The sequence below is a fragment of the Onychostruthus taczanowskii genome, unplaced genomic scaffold (genome assembly GCF_017590055.1).
Source record: "Onychostruthus taczanowskii isolate IOZ18803 unplaced genomic scaffold, ASM1759005v1 scaffold1, whole genome shotgun sequence".
NCBI classification, from domain to species: domain Eukaryota; kingdom Metazoa; phylum Chordata; class Aves; order Passeriformes; family Passeridae; genus Onychostruthus; species Onychostruthus taczanowskii.
This window is the reverse complement of record NW_024496525.1, coordinates 34,205,831-34,227,619: the sequence shown is the minus strand read 5'-3', so window position 1 is coordinate 34,227,619 and position 21,789 is coordinate 34,205,831. Positions and strand designations below refer to the sequence as shown.

Below are 21,789 nucleotides of genomic sequence, written 5' to 3'. Positions count from 1 at the left end.
TAAGAACGGTCTTCTAAATAAGATTGTTCCACGTTGTTACAACAAATATATGTTGATTAATTTTTTAATTTTCATTTTTCAGGAAACCATTTGATTCCCTGGCTCAGCTGTCAAATTCCTTGGGGGAGGCTGGGCTGACAGAATATGAAACCCTTTCAGAAGCCAGTAACCTTATTAGCAGGTACCATGCCCTGACAACACGTGTCAGTGAAATGGCAGGGAATACTGAGAGACTTCCAGTGGAAGGACAGAATTTTGAAGACCTTGCCCAGGATGTTTCTTGCTGGATCAAAAAGCTTGAGGAGGCTCTTAATAAAATGAGTTCACAAGGAAGTGAGTTGCCATCAGATGAAAGGATTAATCAGATAAAGGTACTGTGTTAAATATATTCCTTTTTCACCTTCCATCTCAAGCTAATGCTTGATGAGTCAGTACCTCCTGAAAGATACTGCCACTGCTCATAGCCTGTAGCTTTGTCATTTGAGCTTTTTTTTATTTGTCAGCACAATATGGGTCTTCTTTGTAGAGAAGAATTAATGAGTCAGCTTAATTGTCCCAGACTTTGAAAATTAGATGATCTATCTGTTTGTGTCAGCTATGTAATATATTAGAAGACTTGAACAGAAGTGTGAAAAGAATGAAAAAATAATGGAATAATGGTAATATCTTTTATTTTGTAACCAAAAAAATGGCATATGCACTGCTTCTGCTTCTTGTTTAATACAGGAAATCACAACTCTCAGAGAGGAAGGTGAGGCCAAAATACAGAGCATGGTGGCTGTAGGAGACACTGTACTGAGAAATGAGAAAAATAAGAAGCCAGAGGTTCAGCAGACTATTTCTGAGCTCCAGAAAAAGTGGGAAAACCTCTGTCAGCTGGCCACTGAATATAGCAGGTAATGTGGAATTTGCCAAGAGGCATTGGAGATCACTTAGTGCTGTATTGGTTTTTTTCTCTTCTTCCTGCATCCATTCAATTTACTCTCTGTTCTTTGGGGGCAGATCGAGATACCCACAGAAACAGTTGTATTTCTGCAGACTTGTGGAGGGGCAGGTCACAGTTTGGCCTGAATGGTCAAAATGGGGTCAGAGATACTTTCTGGTGGGACCATGAATAGCCAGAAAATCTTCTGTGTCCTCTTGTTATTATTGAGCTCTCAGTAAAAACTGCACAAGAGGCGCTCAGGAAGGTGGAGTGTTGGCTGTGTTGGATTCAGCACAGCAGAATGCAGAGTGGTTCACACTGTTAGACAGGAGAGGAGGTGCTCTGCATGCCTGAAGAGATGCTCAGGACCTTGCAGGATCAGGCTTGTGAGCAGCAGATGCTCCACAGAAGCAACAGCAGTGAGGAGCTGGAATGGGGAACTTGATGCAAGAGCACTTCACGTATGCGAGGCTGTGCTTTATTTGCCAAAAAATACCAGTCTTGAGGGGCAGAACACAAAACAATGAAGCCTTGCTTTTGTCTTCAATTATCCTGCTGTACTTTACAGAATTATATCCAGACTGTTTATTTGGATTTGTTTGTGTGGGATCATATTTTCCAATGTTGGCATTTAAGTTCCATCTGGAAGATATCTGAGCTCCATCACTAAATGTGAACATACAAATGTTACTTCTGTCTCATTGCATACTTCCTGTGGACAAATGCAACCTGTTCAGCTGCACCAGACCAGCATGCATGCTGATAAAGCACACAAAGAGAAATCCAATGTAAAGGTCAGGCAAGTAATCACTGGACTGTACTCACATACCCCATATTGTATGTGCTGGTTTTGTTGTCTGTAATTCTAAAACACTCCCCCGCCCAACTAAATGTGGTGTGTTTCTTCTACAGGACATTCCCTTTCAGGAGGGTGTCATGGGAAGTCAAGGAAAGCAGATTCATTACCATATTTTAATTTTAAACCATATTGCAATGAAGAGCAGAAGCATACAGAGCATGAGCATCACATCTCAGATGTTAGAAACTGTGGGTTTATAGGTTAAGGTTTAAGAGAGTTAGTCATTTGTCCTGCATTTAAGTCCAGTTCATCTGCAATAACTTCAGTGTTTTTCATCACCTTAAAAACTCCAGTCTGATCAGTAATTTAAAATTTGGAGAAAAAAGTATTCAGTACACTCAAGTTCGTTCTAATGGTTGACTTGTTCACACTTTGACATTTTCTAGGTAATCAATACATTTGGTTTTTTTAACACTATTATTTTTTTCTTAGCCCTCAAGAGCAACTTCAGTGCAACAGGGAGCAATATGAGCAAAGCAAAGAAGATCTGAAACAGGCTCTAATGGAACTGGAGAAACAGCAACAGGAGATTTTTGCCCTTCAGCCTGGTTTGGAGGAGAAGCAAGCTCAGCTGGCAAATTATGCTGACCTCCTGCAGAAAACAGAAGCCTTGACTTCCCAATTTAGCAAATTCAAGAGCCAGAAGGAGCATCTACAGGGCCACACTGTTGATCCCTGCTTCACAGAGGCAGAATGGTCAGAATTAAAGCACCAACATGAAAATCTGCTCGGCCAGCTCCAGGTTGGGACCTCATTCTCTTTCCTTTCCTGTTGGTTGTAGTTCTCACTGTTCAGCTGTGGTGTCATCCAGGTGGGAAGGATTTGGGTAAAGCTGGGAGTGGAGGAAGTGCCTCTGAAAAAGGGCAGGGAATGTCTCCCTCTGTCTCTCTGAGGGATAAATACTAAAACAAATGAGACCAAAGTATATGTGAAGAACATTTTGTATCTATATAAACAGATTTGGATAGCTATAATATGAAGCATGTGCTCTTACATTCTTCAAGCCACAGTAGCTTTTCTTCCTTTTGGAAGCATGAATTTGGAAAACATCTGAAAGATTCTTTTCCAACATCTTGGTTTTTCTTGGTTTCACCTAATGTAGTGCAAATTGCGTTTGTACCCTCTGTGGCATTCTGTCTCTACTGTTTCATCCATTTTAAGAGAAAACATCCTTTTTACAAATACATTTCTATGAAATGCCAACCCTTCTACTTCCTGCTCTGCTATTCACAAAAATTTTGTTCATGATGGAGTCCATGATGTGCTGGGAAGAGAGCAGGATGGTTTTGTGTTTAACCTGTGGTTAGCCAGATATTTTATGGGAAACAAACAAGTTTGTTGTGCTGGTGAGGTCCTGGAAAAACTGTAACAGTCTGTGGATGATTGTTTGAGATAATGGTGGAATAATCCTAGAAATTCCTTGTTTCTAGACCATCATGCAGACATTGGAAAGCCCTGTTCAAGAGCACCAGCAGGTTCAGGATATGACAACAGACCTGAGCACTGAGCTGAAAACTGTCTCTGAGAAACTTGCTGAGTGTGATGGTCCAGCAATGGAAGAACCATCAGCTGAGCAAAGTCAGTTGAAATCACAGGTATGTTGCAGTTTCTGCATTATGGAGCCCATCACATTTGTAAAAGAGAACTGCTCATGGTGCCAAACTGAAAAGCTATGAAACTTTTCTGAAATAAAAACTATGTAATGTTCCTTTCTTGAGATAACTGTAGGACTCAGTCCACTCTTAATGCACTGGGGGGACCTTCACTATTGGCTGAACTGAAGTTCAGGCATGCAGTTTGGTTGGTTAGGATTTTTGGTCTTTTCCTCTCAGGGCATAATGAGGAAAGAGATTATTGAATTTGGTATTAGTAAGTGTCTTTAATTTAGCAAGTGTGAAAAATTTAAAAAAAAATACTCAGTGAGCCAATTTCATTTTTAAGAAGTGTTCTTCATGCATAAGTAGACATTATTCTGGTCTTTGGCAGAGTGGAAATCAGTCTTGTAGCTGTGAGCATAGAGAGCTGCCGTAAGCTGAAATCATAGCTCAGATATGGGTCACTGCAATTCCCTGTCCTTCAGAACTTTCTATACCTCTAAGAAGGAAAAAGGAATAGGAGAGGAGGTGAGAGAGGAATTACCTGTTCAGTACTTGGATCATCATGTACCACTCTGTGTGCTACGGGATTATTTTATCACTGTAATGCTTTTAGCTTCAGGTGTTCTCTGTGCATAAAAATGGCCAATGAAATTACTGGTTTGGTAATTGACTTTCTGCAACAAATAGGTCTGCATGTACCTTTCAGCACTGTTTGTTGTTCAAAACAAGTATTTATGATTTTAGAGGTTGACTTTAGATGTTAACATTAGGTATATTGAGTGAAGATACTTTTCAAATAAAATGTTTTCTTTGTGTTCAAAGGAACAACAGGGACCTCTTAGCCCATGTGAAGACAGAGCAAAGAAAAGTTTGGTTTTAGCAGAAACTGTTAAACAAAACACCTCTTCACCAGAACAGGAGTTTATTAAGGATGAGATGGAAACACTTCAGAGTGAACACAAAGAAAAACTGGAAGACAGACTTGAAAATGTCAAGCAAAAGAAGGAAAACATTTCCAGTGAAGCCCTTGAGTTAAAAGATGAGTTTGGTAATGAAATCCAAAAGGAAGATAAGGCAGATACAATGCTGAAGAGAGAGACACGGATCACTTCTGATACTCAATTCTCTGCAGAGGAGACCCCCACAGCAGTGGAGCTGAAGGAGCCTTTGGAAATGAGTGATGTGAGTTTATTTGTTGACAGTAACAACAATGGAAAGCTGGCTAAAGAGACATCTCAAATGTCTTCTGTGTATTGCATCTTTAATTTCACTGAAGTTAAGCCTCCTGTAAATACAAGTGTATAAATCAAAGAAGTGAAAGGAACTCCCATAACTTTTTATAGCAAGTCTGTAACAAGCCAATAACGTATTTAAAACAGCAGTTTTCCTTTTAAATACAATTCCATTTAAATGCATGTAACTTTCTCTTGCCACTTGCTACAGCAGGTATCATCAGTGAGGATATGGAGAGAAATTGTAGAGATGGGAAAACTGCAGATGAACCTCTCTGCCTAAGAGCTTTGAGAGCTTCTCTTAACCAGAGACTTGTTTAGCACTGCAGCACAGCGTTTGTCCTGTTTGTTTTCAGAGAGGATAATTTTTACCATTCAGAGATTTGATGTTAAAATACAATGTTTATGGTAACACAAGCAGATTTTCTTTTCTGTCTTTTTTCTTAGGGTCAAGATGTAAATGGAAATATGTCTGAGAAAGAGAGGCAGAATGCTCCAGTTCTGGAGGAAAGCAGTGTACTGTCAGACAGCCCATTACAGGATATCCATCATAGCAAGGACAGACTGGGGCAGGCTGTTCAGGTACCTGAAAAATGTGTTTTAATATAAGTCAGTGTGTATGTGAGTGTGTATGTCTGTGTTCATTAGAAATCTATATGTAATTCCTTAAAATTTCTTGGCTTATGGAGGCATGTTTTCCTTATCCGATGAAAGGAATGATCAATTATGTTTTCTCCAAATCATTCCCTCAGCCTTGCACACGTGAAGAGTGCAAGAGATGAAAGTGATGGTCTCTGCAAACCCGCAGGGCTTGGACCCACTTTGTCCATGATGCAAAATGCACCACCTACCTGTGATTTCATAAAATCCATCACAGAATGGTTTGGGTTGGGAAGGGTGCTAATGTTCCTCTCGTTCCAACACCCTGCCATGGGCAGGCACACCTTCCACTAGACCAGGTTGCTTGAAGCCCCATCCAGCTTGGCTTTGAACACTCCCAGGAATGAGGAATTTAAGAGGTTTCATCACTGCAGGTAATGAGAGGTCACTAACCTGGAACTGCTGATTTTTATGGGACCTCAGGACAGTGTATTGACACTGTAAATGACTTGTAAAAATGTAAATGTGTGCAAAGCTAAGGAAGTGATTTGGAGTACTCCCTCATTGACCTGACCATGGAGAGATGACCATCAAAATTACAGTGGAAACTGTCCATAGTGGGATTTCTGGAGAAGATGCAAGCTCAATAGTTACCAAATGTGTCTAATCAGAAACTTCTAGAACCATATTAACAATCATGTGAGCACTTATTCCTGTTTACCCTGTCCTGAAACTGTATCAGAGTGGGTGAGATCCCACTCTGGGATGGCAAACTGATCTAAGCAGGGGCTTTCAGCTCTCTGGGTGTGGATTACCTCAGCCTTTTCCTTCATTCATTAAGCTAAATGAAGATAGAGTAGACAGATTGTGGAGTGGGAAGTTTCTTAGCAAATTTTATACTGTGACTTTCACTGATTGTAAACATTTTGCATTTTTCAAATGAGGAGGAGGCTGATAAGGAGAACCCAGACATGGACAGAGCTGACAGGTTCCAAGAGGATGTTCTGGACGGTGCAGTTCTGGGTGGTGAAGCAGAACTGGAAAGACATCAGGATGGTGTTGGTATTGAAGGTGATGAATCTACGAAAAAAATCCATCCAGCACAGGTAACTGGTCATGAGATTACACCAGAGGAATCAAATTTGAGGGTGTATGTATCCAGTTTAGTTGCTGTGGGGATGATACTACTAAGAAATGAGTGAGAAAAGCCTCAAGTTTACACTGAGCTACTTTAGTCTGATGTGATACTTAGTATGTGGTCACTTACTTAATTCTTTCCTGTAGATTTAAATTAGTATAGAGGGAGGTTTTTTTCTTTAGTGGTTGTCTGAGGATCATTCCAGGGGATATTGCATTCCAAGTCACCTGGATGTATTGTGAAATCTGCTGACCATTTTGCCTGAATGCTATTGTTGTGCTTGACTTGCTTTCTAGATTTCTTATTTACATATTTACTTTGTATGTGTGAGGCTGCATTTGAGATGCTGTGCCCTCTGTGGTGCATCCTGGTACAAGGGGAATTTTGACACCCAGAGCAGTGTTTAGGAGCTGGAGCCAGAATGAGTGGGAAGAGGCCAAATTCCTGTTGGAGATGAAAATGCTGCCAGGGGTATTGTTGCTGTCATCCCCTCCCTGCAGAGGGGAGGTGTTATAGAGCCAGACTCTTCTCAGAATCTCAGTTTTAGCAAACTCTGTGTGATACTGAAACCTCCATCCAGCAAATCTCCAGGTTACCCACAGGACTATCCTGCCTGGGTTTCTAAACAGGTACTCTCTGTCTACAGTACAAGTCCTCAGGAAAAAGCTAAACTTTTAAAAAATCCATTCAAGACTGTGTCCAGGAACACATAATTCAAGGTCCCTGCTTAAAATAATGAAATATGAACTGTGTAGGTCAGAACACTTGTAATTTATTCTAAAAATTTATAACAAAATTACAGCACTGCTTCTTGTAAGTGGTTTCCTTTGCAATAACCTTGCTCACAGTAAATTATGAGATGTAATTATGGTTTTCCTCATCTACCTATAATTATGGGCTTCATAACTTTCTCATCTCAAGCACTGTAATTACTACTCAGCAGGTTTGATTAGAGCTTTTTGATTACTGGTTTCTTTTGTTTTTCTTACACCAAAAGGAGGAACCTAGAGATGTTGAGAATCAGTCATATAGAGAAGATGGGGGACAGGTTCAACAGAAGCTGTGCCAGAAAGGTCAGGTCCTGGAATCTGCAGCCGCTGAGAAAGATGGTCTGGGATCAAATCCCCCAGTTCCTGCACATGAGGTAACCCTGCTATTTCAAGTGAAATGTGCCAGTTGTTCAATTTTTGTTTCCATGTGGGCCTCAGCTGAAGTTGTTTTAAAAGAAGAGACAATTACTCATATCAAAATCAAGACCATTGCATATAGATCTTATTTATGTCCATTATAGTTCTGAACTTCATCCAAAGTACTTGCCACATCATAATTTTCTGTGGATCTGTTCAAAAGAGAGTTCACCCTAGTTTTTAGAGCCATCATAATCAGTCCTTATGATATTTAGAGTTTCTCTTCAAACTGTTAATCAACACAAACTTCGTTCCATGTTATTACAGTTAGCTATGATAGCTTTGCTGTCGTAAGGAAGGCAGATCAGAGAACTGAAATCCAAGGGTGATCCAGCATAAGAAAATAAATGAAATAAAGCAGAGAAAGGACAAGGGATTCAAGTGGAATTAATGACAAGTTACATTACTGAATGACTTTACTAAGTCCACTCTTCTTTAAGAGTAAAGGAGTTACATCACAAGTGCCCTGTGACTGTTGGACACCACATTCTAAATTTGAAGGTAGGGCTAATCTAATCTTCCTGGTGAATCTATAGGCAGGTCCACAGCTGGCCTGTCCGTGTGCAGGTCTTACCTGGGGCTTGCACATTTGCAACATCTCCCAAGGACTTGCACATCTGCAAAATCTCCCAAAATCCCAACTCTTGGGACTTGGAAGAAGTCCCTGCTGACTGGAAGCTAGCAGTGTTATTTCAATTCACAAAAAGGGTTTGAGGGAAGATCCAGTGAACTACAGACTTGTTAGACTAACCTCTGTTCCTGGGAAAATTATGGAGGCCATGCTGTGTACTACTAAAAGGCATTTCAGGAACAATGCAATCATCATAGAATCATTTAGGTAGGAAAAGACTTCAAAGACCATGAAGTCCAACCATTAATCCAGTACCAAGCTCACCACTAGACCATGTCCCCAAGTGCCACAGGGACACATCTTTTAAATCCCTCCAGGGATGGAAACCCACCACTGCCCTGGGCAGCCTGTTCCAGTGCCTGGCCACCCTTTCAGTGAAGGAATCTTTCCTAAAATCCAGTCTAAACCTCCAGTGGCAATGGTTGAGGCCATTTCTTCCTCTCCTGTCACTTGTTACCTGGGAAAAGAGACCAACCCCACTTGGCTGCATTGTCCTGTCAGGGAGTTGTAAAGAGTGATAAGGTCTCTGTGGAGCCTCTTCTTCTCCAGGCTGAACAACTCCAGACTTGTGCTCCAGACCCTTCCCAGCTCCATTGCCCTTCTCTAGACACACTCCAGCACCTCAAGGTCTTTCATGTAGTGAGGGGCCCGAAACTGGACACAGAATTTGAGGTGCACCTCCCCTGTCTGTATCCATGGAGGCAGTGCCACAGTGTGCAATGAGAACATCACACAAACAAGCAAAACAAGTACACAGCAAGGTTTTTCTAAAAGTCAGGACACTTCTCTGTGTCTTTTGATGTGTTGATATTTCAATCTGGTGAAGTGGATTTCCTCCTTTCTGTGTGATAGCTTAGCTGAGTTTTAATGCTTACTTCAGTTCTATGGCACTCCAAAGTCTCTTGAGATTAAATCTTATGTCTGAATTGATACAACTGTTATGGTTATGTACACAGAGAAATTGAAAAGTTCTCCAACTGACTACTTCATGAGTGGCCTCTTCAGTTTTGACTGAAAATAACCAAGAGTTCAAATGAAGAGAACAATTCTTCTCTGAGAATTTGTACTATGTGCTGTATCTTTACCACACTTGAAAGCAGGTATATTTTGCATAGCTCATGACCCATGAAGGGACAGATGACAGCGACAGCTTACAGTGATAGCTGGCTGCTTCTCGTGAAAAACTGTGTCTAAAGTAGCAATACATGAAGTTTATCAGACAAGAATTTTTTTACTGTTGCTGATTTTAGATGTTAGTACCATGGAGAGGCTCACACTGCAGTAATAACTGTATTTGTATACATTCACTCATAAATTTTATACATGGAACAGATTATCAGATAGAGACAGGTACTGGGAGAAGGGAAATGCAGAAAGATTTTTAAGGGATCATCACGTGACCCAACTAGCTGTGAGCTTTCATTTCTGATGCTATCTGGAATAGCTGAAGGTGACGTTAAACCTGGGCCCAGCCCAAGTGACTTGTCCTTCTGCCATGGGAATCACAGGCACTGCCAGGGACTGGCTCTGGAGCCTCCTGATCCTCCCCACCCTGACTGAGACATGACTCCCTCCTGCTCATGTCTTACAGCAGATTTTGGATAGCACTTGTGTCAGTCATGGCTTTGTGTCACAGCCTGGCTGCTTCATGCATGAGCTGCCCTGTGAAGAAGAGCTGAAGAGGTGTCCTGGTGAAGGACACAGCAGGGTTGTCAGGGCAAGTGCTGAGCAGAAGGAATGTGCGTGTGAGGAGAGGATAAAGTTCCATGAATACATAAGAAAGAGAGGGAGAAGACACAACAAATCTGTGAATTTATCAGGAGCAGAGGTGTGTGCAGGGAGGATGTTATTTTAAGGTGGGGATGCCAGAGTTTCACTAGAAATGATGTGCAGAGATTTCAAAGCTATCTGCGCGATGCTGACAGGATGGGGTGACTGCAGGGGTGGGGGACAGTGATGGAGTTTCCAGTTTCTGGTCCTGATTGATCCACAGAGGATATGGGGGAAGCCACAGCAGGATTTAACAACCCCAGCATGGCTTAAACACGTGAAGCAAAGTGCTGCAGTCAGAAAACTTACTGGTTTAGACCCTTCAGAATAAGAATCTTGTTTTGTGTTGTAGGACACAGGTGCAGAAGTGGTTGTCCAGAAGGAACTATTTCCTGGAGTGCAAGTAAACAATGAATATTTTGAAGAGGAACAAAAGGTCAATGAGCTGAAAAATGAAGTGGCTGAACTGGATATGGTGCTTATAAATGAGCAACTAAAAGAGCTGGAGGTATAGAAACTGCAAACCATTCCTCATTTTTAATGTAGTGGCACACTTGCAGAATTGTGATTCACTTGGGCAAACCAAAGCTGTTGCCCAGAGCCTTATCTGAGTTTTAACTGCACAATGAGTCAGTTTGTCTGCAAACACCATGCCTTGATGCATGTCCATGTAAATCCCATAGTTTGTACTGCTCTTCCAGTGTGCAGTGATACATCTAGGATGCTCCTTTGGCTGTGGATGAGCAGGAATATGTTTGTAGGTGAATCAGCTGTATTTCATGTTGAAAGCTGAGAGTCCTTAAGATCATCCTTTAATCCCCTCTCTCTCTTTGGTGGGCTTGATTGTAGAATTTAAAAACTGAGCTGGAAACGTGGAAAGCAAAGTCTCTGTGCCATGGTGAAGAAGCAATTCCCAATGGAACAGGATCAAACGGAGCAGAGCTGCAAACCATGGAGCCCTGCTGGGACAGGCTGCTCCAGGAACTGGAAGCTGTTAAGGCAGTGAAGCAGCAACAGTGCTGTTTAATTAATGAATACCAGAAAAATCTTTCTGCTGCACAGTCTTCCATGAAAAATTTGTCAACAGAAAAAGATAACATAAAAATGTAAGTATAGTGGAGGGGTTTGGTTAAGAGGTTGCAGAACAAATATGGTTCTATGCTGAATTTTGTGACATGCTTCAGTAATGCTCAGACAAGAGTATGGAGTTATGTCCATTTCAAGAGAACTCTTGGGGGTTTGTAAGTTTGTGAACAGAGTTAAGCAGAAGAATTTCTGGTGGCTCTCTGCTAGCCTTAAACAACATCTTCTCTCTTTATTCCGGAATATAGGCAAAACAAAGAAGTAGTTGCTGGGCTAAAAACCTACAAAAATGCATCTTAAAATATATTTTTTAAAAATGTGGCAGATGTGAAATACTCATTTTTCTTTAGGGACTCATTATTTCTAGGTTTTTTCTGAATTAAATATCTCTTTATTCTGAAAACTAACCTTACTTGATAGGAAAAATTCCATGGCAATAAGTAAGTCTACATTACCAATTCAGAGGTAACCAATGCACAAAAAATACTTACTGTGTTTTGTGAATTAGTCTTCAAAACATAGAACCAATTTGTCATGGTAATGTACCAAAATAATTTGAAAACATTTAAAACTTAAGAAATTGTTAATTTACAGCAAAGATATTTAAAAAATGTAATAAAAATCCATCTGCTAAATGTATTTTAGGTGGGCATTTTAAAATACTCCTGGAAATAAAAGATAAGTAGATTCATTTGGAAGAGTTTACCTTGCATGAATGGAAATTTCTCAGTTTTTTATGACCAAGTTTTATCTTCATTGTCAACCAGAAGTTACTATAAAATGTTGTTAATTCACTTAGAGAACAGTGTGCTGATTTTTAAAATGAGGGCTACATTCTATGTTAGTAGATACTGCGATTTTAGAGAACATATAGTAGAACATATCTTTTTTGCACAGATATGTATGAATAGTGAGTGCTCTATAGATAAGCAAGAAATAACAATACTGCAAGGTTGGTTAGGGAATTCCTAAGAGAACATTGAGAGGTATGTGTGATTAAGTGAATCAAGTTAGTGACTTGTGCTCTAAACAGTGAAATTTGTTTTTAAGAATTCTGTGTATAAGGAGAATTCATTATTTTTAAATACCACTCATGTTTTTGCCAGGGGTCCTATGAACAACACAGTTCTTCTGGAGAAAATTAAGGCATGCATAGAGTCCTTACAGAAAGAAAGAGATGTCTTAAACCAGTTGCAAAGTCAGCAAGAAGTTTTATCTCAGCATTTGACATGCATGGATAAAGTGTTGACAGAGAGCCAAATGAGGCAGCTGGAGCACTGGTGGCAGCACATGGAACAAGCAGTGCAAAAGAAACATGATCAGGTTGTGGCAGAAATTGATGAATTTAACCTGCTTATGAATAAAGCACGGGATATTCAGAGGCTGATACAAGAACAGTATTTGCAAGCAGAGTTACCTTCCTCAGCTGCAGGAAAAGCCAAAGACCCTCTCATTTGGACCACAGAGCTACAGGACATTAAACATGGTCTTTCTCTATTAAAAAGGAGGATTGATCTGCAGATGAAAAGAATTTGGAGTGATCAAGAGAAGGTGGCTTTGGAGAACTCTATACAGGATTTGCAGAGCAAATTGGAAGCATTATCAGCACAACAAACTCCTCAAGAGGACATTCAGACCACTGGTCCTGCTCTCATGAAACATGAAATGATGAAGAGGCTGAAAGAAAATATTTCCTGGGTCAAAGATTCACTGTCCCACCTTGATCAGAAAGCTGCACTTTTCCCCAGTGATGTCAAATCACAGATCAGAAATTGTCAGCTTGTGAACACAGATATCCTGAGCAGAGAACCTGTCATTGTATCCCTGGATTATGGGCTCCAGCACATTCTTCCCAGCTTGGAGCCAGAGGAGGTCTCTGATATGACCTTCCTTTTACAAACATTGAAGAACTCGTACAAGGCTCTTGTTTTAAAATCTGCTCAAAGATTGCAGCACTTGGAGCTCCAGCTGGAGGAGAGGGAAAGACTCACTGCACAAATAGACAAAGTTCACTCTCAGCTTCGCAAAGCTGAGCTGATGGCCAGGCCTGACCCAAACCAAAACAGCACCTGCTCAGAGCTGGTGGGCCAACAAGGCATTCTAAAGGAGATGCTAAAGGACATACAGGAAATAGAAGGGCTTATCTCGTCCCACTGTAAAGAGAGTCAGGTCACAGCTGGGCAGCTGAGCCTGTCTGAACAGCTCTTCTTGATTGATCAGTTAAGAAGTCTGAAGAATAGAGCAAGGAAGACACAGAGGCAAATTCAAAGTAAACTTCATGAAGTAGAACAAAAGACAGCTGTCTCCAGAGAGTTTGCTGAAGGAATAGCTTCACTGCAGCAGGATCTTAATGACCTGCAGGATGGTGAAATGAACCTGAAAGATGATGAATCAGTAGGTGCCAAGCAGGGACTGAAGGACAAATGCAAAGCACTGAAAGAAAAAGTGTTAGCTTTTCAGTCAAGTTTGTCACAAGTAATGAAGTACAAGGAAATATTTGAATGTGTAGGTCTGAAATGGGACTCACTGCAATTGGATGAATTGCAAACTAAATTTTCTAAAATTAAAAATAAAATTAAAGAGAAAATAATACACTTGGAAAATATAGTTAGGGAATGGGATAAGATTCAGGGATTGCTAGATGAAATCCAGACTGTGACATCCACTGTAAGAAAAGAAGCTAATATCCTAAATGATAGTTCCAGCTCTTCTCCTGCTGCGAATGTGATATCTGCACAGATTCTATTGCAGGCAGTTCAACAAATCTTGTACTTAACCCAGGAGGCAGCAAATCAAATAAACAAAAATGAGGTCTTTGATACATCATTCAAAGAAACTAAGAGGAAAGAAATAAAGAGCCTGGAGAAAAACGTTGAAGAATTAAAGCAGTTTCTTCAAAACTTGGTCTCTGGGCTACAGAGTGTAAACAAAGAAGGTAACCAGGATGAAGTAGAAAATATATTCCACATCATAAGGCATATTCAGTTAGAACTCCAGCAGCCACTTGTGATAGACATAAATACAATGCAGGATGAAAAGCTGCGATGGGAAGCAATTCAGAATATGATGGAAGGAAAGTTTTCTGCTCTTAAATGTATAATGGAAAAAGAGAGGGAAAAACAAGAAGAGAAATCTCCTGCTGCTGCTATAGAAATAAAGTCAGAGACACTGCAAGGCTATGAAGCACAACTGAAGGCAGACATTGCTGCCCGTGTTGTAAGTATAATTAATGAAAGTGAACTATTGACAAATGCCTTTCCCCAATAATTAGATTAGGTGTCTGTGACTGTGGCATTTTTATTTTCATGACTCACATCCTCATTTATTCTAACACCTGAATTGGCCTGTGATCATCTCCACATTGGTGGATAGGATGGGAATCCTGACAGAAACTAAGGATACAAAGAAAGTTGTGTTCACTTTGATTGTAGTCTATCAGTGAGGATTAGCACAAGAAAAGAATGGTAAAGAGGAGGAAGGAAAAGGCTGTGTTGAAATATTCAGCTGAAGAGAGACTGGGTGCAGTCATCTTGTGAGGCAACATTTTCAATAGTGACAATGATAAAATATCCAAGCACCTTGTTTCTACTATAGAGAGAAGTTTAGCAGTTGGGAGTGATCAAGAGGATTAAAGCACAGGTCAAGCCAATGTGATCAGGAATGGTGAACATAATTCCTGTTCTGAGGGCAATAAACACATGGGTTACAGCACAGCTCTGTGACTACATAAGTAGCAAATGTGTTTGCCACATGTCCTCCCTCACCTCCTCAGCCAAGTGTAAAATTTTAAGGCCATGTGGTGATCCAGAGGAGCACAACAGTCTTACTTTATTGTTCCTTTCTCTTTTTAATGCTTTCAGAATGCTCTGGAGGAGGCATGTAAGGCTGGTGAGCTTTACACCAAGGCCCTTCAGAGGGCTGCCAATTTTCTGGAGGACTGTGAAGCTCCAGCCCAAGCTGCTGCTGCAGAGCTCTGTAGCTCAGTGGAGATCTGTCAGACTCCACACTGGAAAGAGGAAGAGTTCAACTCTGCAAAGGCTGACTTAGAAAACCTTCACTCCAGGCTGAAAAACATAGTGAAGCCAGAAGACAAAGTATGTCTGGAAAATGCTGTAAGAGAACTGATGGAAAGGAGCTTGGCATTAAGGAAGAAGGCTCAAAGAAAGGAAGCTGATGAGCAGAGGTGGGTTTAAGAGATATCCATCGATCTTGTTCCCTATTGTGAGAAAATTGACCAAAAATAACTCCAGTGTTGTTTCTGCTCTGATAGAAATTCAGGTAGTCAGAAATTCCAGCAGCATTCCTGTTATTCTCAGGTGTGGTTGTTAAGGAAGGAAAATTTCCAGACAACAGCCATATTGCTACTAATTTACAGTGCAGTCACTTCTTGTATATTCCAAAATGTGAGGCTTGAGTGAGACTCATGGGGTGCCCAAATCAGAAGAAAGCACATTTTTAGTCTCTTATGCAGTGCTGGTGGAGGTTAGAGTAGTTTTCTGAGGGTCCCATGTTCATGTTTTTCATAGGCTGTTCTGATGGCTTGGGAAGGTAAAACCAAACAAGGCAGAGGCTGTAGTTTCCTTCCTTCAGGTACAGAAGAAGTCTGGAGGGCCTTCAGATACATGCATAGAAAAAGTTTGGAAGAATAAAGGATTTTTAAACTGCTTGATCATGATCCAGTGATCAGTACCTCAAGTATCAAACCTGAAGTGTTTAACAAATGCTAATTGACAATAACTTGCAAAACAGTCAGGACTAGAAGTTCATAAGGTTTTTTGAAACTTGTATTCTGGGCCTTACGGTTGGAGAGAGGAACAACAACAATGAATTTTAATTGATCCATTCATTGTTTCATGCAGGTATTTTGAAAAACACCAAAGCTACACAGAAACCAAAGATAAAGTATGTGATAATCTTAAGAAGCTGGAAAAGATGCTTAGACAGTCTTTGTCTAAGATTCCAATGTCTTATAAAGAAACTTTGGAGCATTTGGAAGAAAGCAAGGTAAGAAAGGCTCTGAAGAACTAGAAAAGCTCATGCAAAACTAATGCAGCTAGGCATACCATGTGACATCATAGTAGGGAGAAGTGGAATTCTTTATCCTATATTTATGTATATGTAAAACCACAGAATGTATTGATATGTACTTGTTAAAGGACCTGGTATGTGAAAGGAGTGTATCTTACTGCTGTAGAAATGAGACATTTTATTTGCTGCATCTTTCTCTACAGTCTTAGCCAACAGAACTCCCTCATTATGACCCTATTTTAGCAGCTCAGTGGAGTGATTGCCATTTTCCTAGAGGATCCTAATCATGTTACTGAATACTTCATGACTACTCCTGACTGTAGTATTTTATTTATTGATGTGTTTGTTTTTCCTGTAAGATTTTAGTCTCCAGCATTGACTCTGCTGAAGAGGATCTGGTGAAGCTGAGGCAGATCTCTGGAGAGATGATGAGGTTATGCAGAGGAAGTGACAGGGCCCTGGGCAGGATTGTCACAGTGCTGTGGGAAAACTGGCTGGGTTTGCTTGAGGCAGCCAAAGGGCTGGAAATTACCTGTGAAGAACTAAAGCAGGAATGGAAATTCATCAATGAAGAGGTGAGTTTCTTAACATCTGTAAGTTTGGGGGGTGGAGATGGGACTGTGAGTAAAATGGCCTGTAAAGGGCTGAGATCAGGGCAGAACATCATTTCCCACCCACTGCTCAGTTACACCCACCCTTTCTTGAACCCAGAGTCAGAAAAGGTGGGGATATTTATTCAGTCCTCTGAACCCAGAGCAGCTCTGCACAGGGTTATGTGCTTTGTTAAAGCAAACTCAGAGGTTTTTTCACACTTCAAAGGTTCAAGTTCTGACTGTGTAATTCCCAGTAGTCAGTCACCCATGTGAGTAAATGCATAATGTAACTTCAGCTGGTGGAACAAAACAGCACTTTATCTCATGCTCTGCCATGGTGTTTACCTAGCTGGAACGAGAAACAATAATTCTCGATAAGCTCCAGGAAGAACAGCCAGAAAGCCTTAAAGAGAAGGAAAAGGCCACCAGAGAGGAGCTGGTGGAGTTACTTGATTTTGTGAACTCATTTGAAGAAAACATCAACCAGCAACAGCTCCTCTTACTCTTGCTTCTTCACCGGATAAGAAACCTCGTGAATGCACCTGAAGATGCTGAGGGGGAAGCTGCCCTCCCTGCCTTGTGTGAGATAAAGGCAATGCAAGAGCGCTGTAAGAAGTAAGTGCTGTGAAACTTCTGTTGAAGGTATGAGATAGGACTATTCAGAAGCACAGGGTTTTACTGGATATTAAAGAATATATGAAAGCTGTAATGCAGGGTCAGAGCAAATGCTTCATCTCACCCTTCTGCTGTTTCCAGTATGGGCATTGGGGAATGTTTAGAGAGCAGACCTGAGCCAGGCCGTATGCTCTGGGGACTGCAATTTGTTTTCAAATGCAGTAGGAGTCAAGGAACAATAGTCAGTTTTAGAGGTTCCAAGTGCTTGTGATTTTTAAGATTTTCTGCTTTTAGGAAAATCAGACCTTGTGCATTTTTTAGCAATGCAACTTTCATCTGAGTGCCACTGTCTAAAATTCTCCCCAAATGTTTTTTTTTTTACAAATCTGATGATTGTATTTACCCTTCTTTGGGTTTGCTTTTGGGCATAGTAATCTTTGTGAACATCATCTGCTCTGCCAGCATCTTCAGGCTGAGAACCTGACCTCTGCTGTTTAAATATGCCTGCTCTCTGGTTTGGTCTACCAAATAGCACTATCTGAGGACTCACTTTAAAGAAACTGAGATAAAGTGACATAAAACTCACAGATTTAATAGCAGAAAAACCCCCTAAATTACAGACAAATGTGGTTCTGGATATATACCTACATAATATCTGTGTTAAGCATGCTCTTTGCTCCTTCAGAGTCTAAAACTATGTATTCTTTCTGGTCATCTTGCATAGGTTGTACAAAAAAGCTCAAGACCATAAAGATTCTGTGAAAGCTGAGATTCAAGAGAGGAACAAGGTCACTGAAGAAATAAGTGCTGTGACAAATGCATTACAGAATGCTGCATCTGTGCTATTGCAGGATGCTGATGGAAAGGCAGAACAGCTGGAGGTTGGTAACAGCTCTAAACCCATGAGCTAGCATTGCTGTGGTGGGACCTTGGATTTGTCTAAAAGGGCTGGTTTTCTATTTAAAATTATTTAGAATTAGAATGTAGAGTTGTGTCTGCTTTTTTACTGAGTTCTTTGTGTCCAGAAGGAAATTTTCCTACTGCAGGTGGTTTATGCCTGCTCTTTTCCCTCGCATCCAAACTTTGCTACTCTGAGCACCTAAAACTTACCCAAAAGTGAGTTAAGACCTTGTTCCTGTTTCTAACAGCAATGACACAAGTAAATGCTATCAGAAATCCCATCAAATGATCTCTTTTTAGCAGTATGTCACAGCAGGCCTGTTCCTTTAGAGAAGATTGAGCTGAAAGGATTGAAGAATTCATTAATTTTTCATAGTCCAAACACAGTTGAGCCAAAATCTGCAGGGCAATTTCATCCCTTACTTCCAAAGAAAATCTAGTTCCTATGAAATTTATAGCATTAGTCAGGACTCCACTGCACCTATTGAGTGGAAATAGCTGTTTCATTTTGAGATGACAAACCTGATTTGGTCTGGCAAAAGTTTTAAATTCACCTACCCAGATGACAAGGGGGAAGTGCAATTGTCTCATCCCTTAGGAGAAAATTGGGAAGGTTTTGGTAGGTACCTGCTTTCCAGCTAAATAATCTGTGAAATGTGAACATGCAGTAATACACAGAAACCAGTTTGCAGGGACATGCTTTGTTTTGGAGACCAGAGTTGTAACTGATTCTTTCCAGTTCAGGTCAGGGAATCTCTGAACTCCCATAAATATTGGCACAATCTTAATTGGGCCATTTGACAACAGCAGCCTTCTCCCTGAGAGAATGAGGCACACAGCTGTTTCATGGTTTTGAGGATTTGGGTTTTTTTAATATCAGACCCAGTTGTTGTGGGATGACAGGAAATAAATCAATCTCAGTGACTTACATATTTCTTCTGTCTGTGGCATTTGTGTGAAGGAAAAGATTCCCAGGTGAAGACTGTGAATTAGTGGATTACCATTACTCCTGATTGAAAAAGCAAAGGCAGTTAATTTTAGTGTCTTTCATTGCCTGGTAGGAGGCTTGGATAATTTTTCCCCAGTAACTTGAGTTAACATTTGAGTTTCTCAAACAGCTGAGCACAAGGGAAAGGAACCATAAAGCCAGCAAACAGAACGTTCCAACTTGAAACTCTAGAAAACCTTCCAAACAAATGAATTTCTTCATTCTTCCTGCAGGAGGACTTAGCTTGGATTTTATTTCTAGGCCACAGGCTGTAGAGAGTTGTTCAAGTTTCTTTTATCTCATAAAACGTACATTCTTTGTGCAGAACTGGAAACTACTGTTTTGAGAGGAGCCTGCTGTGCTGCTCTGCGTAATTGCCTGAAAGCAGACACTTCAGCCTGAAACCTGTTGCTTTTTGTGGCCTTTGTCTTGTTTATAATAATGAAGGGATGGACGTTGGCTATTAAACTCTTTGAAAGGGAAAAATGCACTTTTGGCAAAAGGGAGAGCACAGAGGTTAACATTTAATCATAGGAGCTCTTGAGATGGTCGCTTTGCGGTGGCTGTCAATGAAGATCAGTGCGTCACTTCCCCAGCATGGAGCAGTATCAGGTTTAATTAATTCTTACAGATTGAAAAGCATCATTTGATTAAATGAGTCAGTATTGCTTAGAGTTTATCTGCTTGCAGAGGTAATCAAATCAGGTTTGATATCACAAACCCAATTTTTCCAAACCATAATCATGGTAGGAAATATAAACCACATTATGTATGTGTGTATATGCACATATATAAGTACATATACACACATGCACTCAGAAAAAATTGGGTAAAACTGCTGAAGTTAATCTTAATTTTGTAGGAGCTTCAGAGTGTGATTGGCAGAGAGAGTCAAGCTCTGGAGGATATCATGGAGAAACTTCGGATCAAGTATTCTGAAATGTACACAATAGTCCCTGCAGAGATCCAAACACAGCTGGAGGACTGCAAGAAGGTATTGCACGACCTAGAAGAGAAGGTAACTGTTGATGTGGTTTTCATATTCGTCTATTTGCAATGTATAAATATTCCTCATGCTTAGGCCTCTATTTTTAGAATAATCTTATGGTAAGCAATGTCAATATAACATTTTTATTTTTTTAAATTAAAAATGGACGTGGCAGAATCTTTATCAATGATTTTTAATATTATATGGATGCTGTCTTCTATCCAATCTGACTCTTAAACTGGGAACTAGTAGTCAAAAGTTGATTGCAAAGTTTGCATAGCTTAAATAAGAAAATATATTCAGAACTAGGTTAGACAAGGGCTTTGAAATAGGATTTTTTGAAAATGCAATTTCCACATGTGGTAGGGTATCATGACATGGTTCTTTTTACCACCTCTGAAAACATGGTCACCTTCCTTTAAAATTTGGGAATTGAAATAATTGAATCCCATTGCATCAGGTTTTTGCAATATATTTTATCTACAAGGGATATAAGCAGTTAGCTGAAAGCAAAATTGAGCAAAAACGGAGTAATAGTCTCAGTTTGGGGTCAAATTTTCAGCCTGATGCAATTACCATCATTGTTACTTACTCATTTGTATTATTTTAAAAATGAAAAAGAAACCCTTTCAGTTCTCATATTTCAGAAATAATAATGTTTAATCCTAGTTTTTAAGGTTAAATCTCAGTTAATTTGATACAATTTGAAAGTTTAATAAAATAGTTTTGAAATCCAGTTACTTTTCAGCGTCAATCAAATTACTCATTTTATGTTATGTGAAATATTAAGCAGCATATTAACTAAAGCTTATGAGTTTTAATTTAGTTAACTTTATGGTTTCTGTTTCAAAATGGGACTAGTCTTTTCAGAACCAACAACTGGGAGGAGAGAAGGAAAACAAAATAGTGTTTATGCTTTGGGGTTTTTTTGTTGTTTACAGTTTCATTTACCAAGATATAAAAGGTTATCCCAAAGCACACATTACCTTTTGGAGTGAAAGAACTGGTCCTGGAAGCTAGATAACATTTGCTTTTCACATTTAGGTATTGGAAAACATTATAAATTACCTTGGAATTTTTCAAAATGCATTTAGGAAAGAAAAAAAATCATGGTGGAACTGGAGGTCAGTTCAGTTACATATTAGGAGATACCAGCATGTGTTAAATTGAGTTGTCGTATTTTAATGTCATTGTGCTTTCTTCTAAATCTGCAAACAAAAAAAATAAAATAAATTGTACATTTGATGCCATAAATAATAAATTTTTATCCCAGTAAGAAGTATTGAAATTAAAATCCTGCTTTGCTGATGACCAGAGCATTGACAGACACAGTGTTTTTATCCTGAAGAAATCGATGAAGTCAGAGCTTGATCTGTTTACTCATTTCCATCTGTGTCACATCACTCATACGTGATTCTCTTTTGTTTTGTAAGCTGGCACTACAATTACAGACAATTTTCCATGTTTGTTATGTTCCAGGATAGTGGTGATGGTCAAGTGTTCAATGATTACAGCCTGAATTCCTTTTTCCAAAAAGCCTGAGGCACTAAGTGCAGACTGACTTCATAGATTTTGTGGTATAAGCAGGAATATTTCAGAGGAGCCCTCTAGTTCTTTCTGTATATATTTATTGTGATTAATGAAATTTTGTCAA

General features: G+C 39.9%; 1 protein-coding gene across 4 annotated transcripts in view; it reads left to right on the top strand.

Annotated features, from left to right (window-relative positions):
- SYNE2 (spectrin repeat containing nuclear envelope protein 2) overlaps positions 1-21,789 on the top strand; it is a 167,322-nt gene that overhangs the window by 56,628 nt on the left and 88,905 nt on the right. For 3 of the 4 annotated variants that reach the window (XM_041398943.1, XM_041398924.1, XM_041398950.1), the window contains exons 40-56: positions 83-371; positions 727-896; positions 2,217-2,526; positions 3,215-3,379; positions 4,205-4,564; positions 5,062-5,196; positions 6,159-6,320; positions 7,350-7,496; positions 10,293-10,448; positions 10,790-11,046; positions 12,130-14,239; positions 14,884-15,206; positions 15,883-16,027; positions 16,411-16,626; positions 16,994-17,259; positions 17,984-18,140; positions 20,010-20,165. In XM_041398943.1, coding sequence (XP_041254877.1) covers positions 83-371; positions 727-896; positions 2,217-2,526; positions 3,215-3,379; positions 4,205-4,564; positions 5,062-5,196; positions 6,159-6,320; positions 7,350-7,496; positions 10,293-10,448; positions 10,790-11,046; positions 12,130-14,239; positions 14,884-15,206; positions 15,883-16,027; positions 16,411-16,626; positions 16,994-17,259; positions 17,984-18,140; positions 20,010-20,165 — 5,524 coding nt within the window. The remainder of the gene's footprint in view (positions 1-82; positions 372-726; positions 897-2,216; positions 2,527-3,214; positions 3,380-4,204; positions 4,565-5,061; positions 5,197-6,158; positions 6,321-7,349; positions 7,497-10,292; positions 10,449-10,789; positions 11,047-12,129; positions 14,240-14,883; positions 15,207-15,882; positions 16,028-16,410; positions 16,627-16,993; positions 17,260-17,983; positions 18,141-20,009; positions 20,166-21,789) is intronic. The other variant, XM_041398933.1, reaches the window with a different exon arrangement.